This window comes from Mesitornis unicolor, unplaced genomic scaffold (genome assembly GCF_000695765.1).
Source record: "Mesitornis unicolor isolate BGI_N332 unplaced genomic scaffold, ASM69576v1 scaffold4833, whole genome shotgun sequence".
Taxonomy (NCBI): Eukaryota; Metazoa; Chordata; class Aves; order Mesitornithiformes; family Mesitornithidae; genus Mesitornis; species Mesitornis unicolor.
The window spans coordinates 19,522-26,425 of NW_010176602.1; the positions used below are offsets into that span (position 1 = coordinate 19,522).

Sequence of the window (6,904 nt, forward strand, 5' to 3'; positions counted from 1 at the left end):
GAGGAGGGGCGGGAGGCCGAGGCGGCTGGGGAGGCCGCGGCGCGGCTACAGTGGCTGGCCGGTGTCCTGGAGCAGCTCCCTCAGTCTCGGGCCTTCGAGGTGGTGGCAGCGGCGCTGCTGCTGCTGGGGCAGGGGAGTGATGCTGAGAAGGCCGGAGGCAGAAGTCGGGAGGAGAACAGCCTAGATGGAAACCAGGCGAGTGGAACAGGAGCTGAATGTGTTGCTGAACTCCTACTTTCCTGGCTGCTGGGGAACCTGGAGCGATTTTCTGCCTTCTGTCTCTTCCTCCCAGGCTCGCTTCTTGGCTCCCTTGCTGGTCACTATTCCCGGTTAAGCAAACCTTACTTGGACCTTTTAACCAGCTGGGGGAGCCACTTGCTCTATGACCCCTTGCAGGGCCGGTGGGTTAAAAGTAGTCTTGACAAAGCTGAGTTGGCTTGGGAGGAGCTGAGGGAGCGCTTCTGCTGCCTCTGTCAGGGATCTGTACTGCTCAGAGGACAGACCCAAGCTGCTCTGAAACTCCTGAAGGCGCAGGATGGAGACTTCAAGGTTCATGGCCTAAGTGTATGGACTGACTTACTGATGGAGATAGAGAAGTATCTGAGGAAAGAAGCAGAGCACTAATGCATGAACGCAGAAGCAGTATGAAAACTTCTGAAATCCAGCGAATCTACTTAACTATTTGATATGAAAGGCGAGAAAATGTACCTCACTTCTGGTTGAAAAGCAAGTGTTGATGTGACTGCTGATCACACCGTTTCTGACTGCATGTGAAGTCATTCAGGGAGGCCTGGTGCTTTTTTGTAATTGCACTGTTAATTTTGGTCACTGCAGGAAATATCTCTTCATTACTTGCTGCTCACCTAATAAAATGCTTTCTGTTTCAAATGCAGAATAAATAATTTTTCCTTTAGGAAAAATTGCAGTTCAGTTATGGTAATGATTGTCCTATCTCTAGCTATTGGGGGCTGACCAAAATCTCAAAGGTGCTTCAAACATGAAAACCCCATATTTGGGGTTAATTTAGTAGTGGCTGGCTGCTCTGTGGCCACATTCATGCTACTGTAGCTCTTGCACATGATGTAGCCCCCAAGTTGAAGTGGAGGTGATAGAAAGCCAACTAGAAAGCTTATTGAAAAGTTCTATACTTGAAAGTCTTTATTAGTTGCTATATTATATAACAGTACACAAGTATTTCCTAAGAAAATGGCAGTAAAATGTAGGGTGTTCTGTGTGGCTTTCTTCCCTTCCTTCCCTGTAATCAGTTACATTATTTTTATTTTTGTTTTGTGGAACAGAAAAGGAATGAGCAACAGACTTCTTTTTATTACATGACTTGTTTTTTCTTCATTCTTTTATGTTTAATCAGTTTCTGTGAACAAAACTTGATCAGGGTAGTTTCTGTATTGCCTTATCACTCATTTGAAATGAGGTAACATGTGTCTGTTTAGCTCTGTAAGTTGGTATTACCAAAACATGTAGTGTGGTAGAGAGAGAAGATAGCTGAGGAAGATGGGTGAAATGTATGCAAAGACATTAAAAGGTATAAACTGAACTGAAGCCAATTAGAGTAATAGCCTGTATTACAACATAAAATAGTGTATACTACTATGGCAGATGTTTCTGTTCCACAAAACTAGAGTGGGAGGGATCTCATGATTTTGAAATGTAAGCAATTAGTATAAGGGGATGAATATTGCTTATCCAGGGAAAGGAAATAATGCCTATTCTAACTTGTATGGAAATAAATAAAGACATCCATAAGTTCTTGGTCTTTCATCACTTCTAAATCAAAAGAGATACTCAAGGGTAGCACACTTTAAATAGTTAGAAGGACATGCTGCTAATCTTATATAAAAAATATGACTGTTTTCTTTGGATTCCTTGCTACACCTTGTCAGTAAGGCAGTAAAGTTATGGAGATCTGCAGATTAACATATGCTAAAAGCTACAGCTCTGGCAGTCTTCTTACTCTTTCTTAAATGGGGTTGCCCCAACTTCTGAAACTTGTGGTGATGGTCAGAGAGCACCATGTCAGTGGATCTCAGGACTGAGTCAGTATTTCTGTAGTATCAAAAAGAATATGAACACTGTAAGTTTTTAAAACTGCTTAGAAGTATAAAGCATGAAGTTTGAACTTACGTTGTCTAGCCACAGCTCCCTGTGTTATGTAGTTTTGGCATTTGGTGTGGAAACTCTGCACTTGAGCTTGCTCTTAACGCTTTTAACAGGCATAAGAGTTGTTGGGGTTTTTTTGTTAAATTACTTTTTGCTATCAGAGGTTCCTGATGAATGATATACCCAAAGATACTAGTCAAAGTCGATCCTTTCTTCCCGACTGTATGTTGAGGGTGAATAGCAAATGTTGCAGTAATGTTACAAATGTTACAGTAACAAATATCAGTGCTCCTCCTTCTGCGTGGAGATCTAATGGGAAAAGTTGAGTAGAAGCTGCTGGCATTCCCTCTCTTAGTGAGGGATCATTGTTCTCAACTATTTAAAAATGTACTGTTCCCAGGTACCTGAGTCTCTGTGACAAATTTTGATGACAGTTACGTCATGTCAGGGTAGATATGTTTCCTAACGTACTCAGCGTGTTGACCGTGAGTTAAGATTTTTAGAAGCTTTTAACTATTTCTAGGATAAATCTGATGCCTGCAGGAAATCCATACTTGCACTATTTGAAATCTTACTTTTGGATAAACTTAAGCTCTCACTTATAAAAGTCAGTTCAGAAGACAGATGTCTTCTTTCCAAATAATTTAATGTTACATCTTTTTAATAGCTAAGTGCAGCTACAGAATAATCTACTGCAGTAGCTAGGAAGTAATAGGCTCTTCAGTGTGACATTAAGAAAGTAAAGAAATAATTGGGGAGGACGAAGCAAGAGATGGGCCAGTGTAGACCATATATACTTGATTTCCAGTTCTGTCCTCCTTATAGGAAACCTGGATAGTAAAAAGTAGTTTAGCCTCAGTAGGGCAGAAGCACCTGGTTATAGCAATTTTGCAGAAATGTTCCAGTCTGTCCCAAATACATTATAAAGAGGTGCCAGATCCATGATTACCAAATTCCAAAATCCATATGGCATTTATTGAAATAAATGCATCAGTCCACGTCCCCTGTTATTTCAGCATGCTTGTCAAGTTTGCCAGTTATGCAAATAACAATTAAGATTTTTTTTGAGCTCCGTTTTTGATAAGTGTAAACAGGAAAGGAAAAAGTATGATGTCTGTAACCTCCTCCCTCTGTGTACAATATTTGCAGCTTGTGCTTCTGTGCTGAGGTTTACAGCCTAAATTTGCAAACTCTTGACCTAAACAATCTCAACTGTCATGGGGAGTAATATATTAAATATGACAGTCTACAGTTTCTCCCACTACCTTCTTCCTCTTTTTACTAATAAAGAGAAACAGATTCTGCTATTTTCTGTATTAAAATTATGACTGAAGAAACTGTTATATTTCTATTTCAGAAGATTGGTAAGGATTGAGGTATCTTCTTTAATACAGTGAATCAGTAGGATTTTACTTCCCCAATAAATAGCTAAGACTTACGCATTTTGCTACAACTGATATTTTTTTTAAAGAAAGTAGTAAAAGGAAAATATTTTACCTTTTGTCAAACAGTATTGTAACTTTGCACAAGTGACATACTAGGAGGTATCTAGATACTAAGTTGCTTTTTTTTCTTGTTTTTCTTGTGAGGTGTCTGTTACCTTGTAATAATCCTACTAAGCAATCCCGTCCTGGGCTGTGTCAGAAGCAGCATGATCAGCAGATTAAGAGTTGATTCTCTGCTCTGGTGAGACCCACCTGAAGTACTGTGTCAAGCTCTGGAGCTCTCAACACAAGAAGGATTTGGAGCTGGTCCAGCGGAGGACCACAAAAATGATCCAAGGGCTGGAGCATCTCTCCTATGAAGACAGGCTGGGAGAGTTGGAATTGTTCAGCCTGGAGAAGAGAAGGCTCTGGGGTGACCTTATAGCAGCTTTCCAGTGCCTGAAAGAGGCTTACAAGAAAGCTGGGAAGGGACTGTTTACAAGGGCATGTAGTGATAGGACGTAGGAGGAATGAACTAGAGCAGGGTAGATTTAGATTAGACATTAGGAAGAAAGTCTTTATTATGAGGGTGGTGAAACACGGGAATATGTTGCCCAGAGAGGTGGTGGAGGCCCCATCCCTGGAGACATTCAAGATCGGGCTTGATGAGGCTCTGAGCAACCTGATCTAGTTAAAGATGTACCTGCTCACTGCAGGGGGGATGAACTAGATGAGGTCCCTTACAATCTGATGCATTCTATGATTCTAAGCAAAATCTAGAAGAACACAGATTATGTGTTCTAGTAATTTGCAGTATGTATCAAGATACTAGAATAAAGATAAATAGTGTGGAATAGATTGTTCGTGTTGGAAAAAATATAAGCATATTGGTACCATTCAGATGAGTGAACCTGATTTGGAGTGAAAGAATGTGTTAAATTCAGTGTCCAGTCAAAATGTCAAGTCCAACAATGCATTGAAATGAATTCTCTTTTTGCATGGCAGGTCTCTTCCACCCCCCCCAGTTAGGTGAATAAGGATCTAATGTTCTTGTTCTTCAATGTCAATGATGAGTGGCTTTTTGTTGTGTGTATACTTTTTAGGTCATGGAGACAGTCTAATATTTTGGTCATATGGCAGTACTTTCAGGTACTGTTTAACTAGAAAGCTAAGTTAAAGTTGTATGACTAATTTTAGGTCTGCTGTTTCTGAAAAAAATGGGAGATTTAAAGGTAAATTCTATTCCTTGTTAAGTGTCTGGATGAATGACCTATTGCAGAGTGCCTGTGAAGACCCCACACCATCACTGTACAGAATATGGCAAAGAGACACCACTAGCATGGGAATGATCCACTTGAGAAGCTTATTTAGTTTGATTGGCAGAGTTACAGGAAACTAGGTCAATCAAATGGAAGTGGAGATGGTGAGGAGAAAAGGCAGAAAACTGCTCCCTTCTGAAGACTCTGGAGAAAGGGTAGATTTCCTTTTCATGAACACTGAGCAGCTTTGCTACTACTGGGGGCAGCATTGGGTCTGTGAATGTTGTGATTAAAAAAAAAATTAAAAAGACTTTTGTTTTGATGTTGGCTGCTCTGCTAAAGCACTCAACCTTTTTGCATTCCCTAATGACCACTTGGATCAATGTTTTAACAGGTAAGAATATTAAAGATAGTGAATGAGAAATGTAGCTGTGTGTGCAGGGTTGGAAACTGTGCTTATTTAAATAGGGGTTGCACTGTTAGAGGTGAGAGCAAAAGAACAATATCTCATCTGCCCTGGTGTAAAACAGACTTGAATAATCACAACTGTGGTCAGGGAAAATAGTATTTTATCAGTTAGTAATTAATATAAATCCTCATAAGCTCTTTGCTTTCAGTATTGTATCTGTCTAATAAGGGATTAAATGTTATTTTGACCAAACAGGTCGGACTCTATTAATCACTAATACTGAATTTCAGATTAAGAGATGATAGGCAGTGTGTCTCAGGAAAAAAAAAATGTCTGTGGCAATTAACTAGACCAGAGATAAACACATATTTAAGATGCATTCTCTTTTATATTTTTTTAAATGTAGCCTTAAAAGATGTAAGGTGTGGTAATGTAGCTACTACTTGAGTATTGAAGTAATTCATTTACCAGCACCACTTAATTTCCTTGTGTGTCAATACCTTAGAGGTACTAATTCCATATTAAAAAAAAATTCCATATTTAATTATATCCTAATAATTTTTTGTTGTGTCTGTTCTTTCACAAGCGGAAATCTTTGTCCTTATATCTTTAATTAGAGTGGGTGGCATTTTAAATATTAGTTAGTGTTTTGAATCATCTTGGATACCACAGAGGGTGGCAGCAGAGTCTTGCCCGATCCAGAAGCAGAATCCACGCTCATGGGCTATTCCTAGAGGCAAAGAGAGACGCAGAGAATAAATACCCACTGTTGTGCTACCCACTCAAAAGTTTCCAATTGAAAAATCCTATTGAGAGTCTATTTTGTCCTTGCAATTCTTTTACCAGCTTTTACCAGCTCTCTAATTTAGTGTAGAACCAGGTAATAATATAAACTGTATCCCCTCACTGTCTCTATCCACAGACCTGTTTTATTAATAATATTAGGTATTCAGCTCTTAAATTCCTTTTCTATTACATGATACATTCCTGTAGTATTATGTGATCATTTTACTGTAACCCTTAACTAGGACATTTTACCAGAAATTATAGCAGTATGCACTGAACAGAGAATATAGCAATCAAATTCTGAATTTTGTCTTGAAGTGCACCTTCCTATTATATTTCTCCCTCTGGAAAGAAGGTCCAGAATGAATGCTCAGACGTGCGCTATTCATAGTGCATAGCTCACAAAGAGGCTAATCCCACCATCTGATAAAGAGTTATTTAAGTTTTTGGCAGTCATCATGAGTTTTAAATCCCACCACAAAGATTCAGTTCGAATGTTTTCCTAAAGATTGCTTCCAGGAATGAAATTATATGAACTGGTTTTTACCTGTACATTTGTATCCCTGTTCCTCTTATGGCGTGTTAGATTTTATGACTATCTGAACAGGAAATCGTAATTGTGGTCTTGAATTTCTGTACATAGTGCTTCTCTCAACATAAAGTTAGCAATGGAAGAAAATGATTATGTGCTTTCTGTAGTGTATAATAAAAATTATGCCCATAAAAACAAGCCAGCAATACAAGACTGTTATATGATCCAGTTGTCAGTTAAATGCATAGAGAAATACTTGATTTTAAGACTGAATAATGGAAAAATTGTGCAGGTTTATTTGTTTTGCTCTTATAAGAGGGGATAATTAATCCTCTTGAAATACCAGCAGGCTGAAATGTAAATGGAACCACTCTTT

General features: G+C 38.9%; 1 protein-coding gene across 1 annotated transcript in view; it reads left to right on the top strand.

Annotated features, from left to right (window-relative positions):
• FANCF (Fanconi anemia, complementation group F) overlaps positions 1-624 on the top strand; it is a 2,178-nt gene extending 1,554 nt beyond the window's left edge. The window contains exon 3 of the mRNA XM_010181778.1: positions 4-624. Coding sequence (XP_010180080.1) covers positions 4-624 — 621 coding nt within the window. The remainder of the gene's footprint in view (positions 1-3) is intronic.
• The last annotated feature ends 6,280 nt before the right edge of the window (positions 625-6,904 follow it).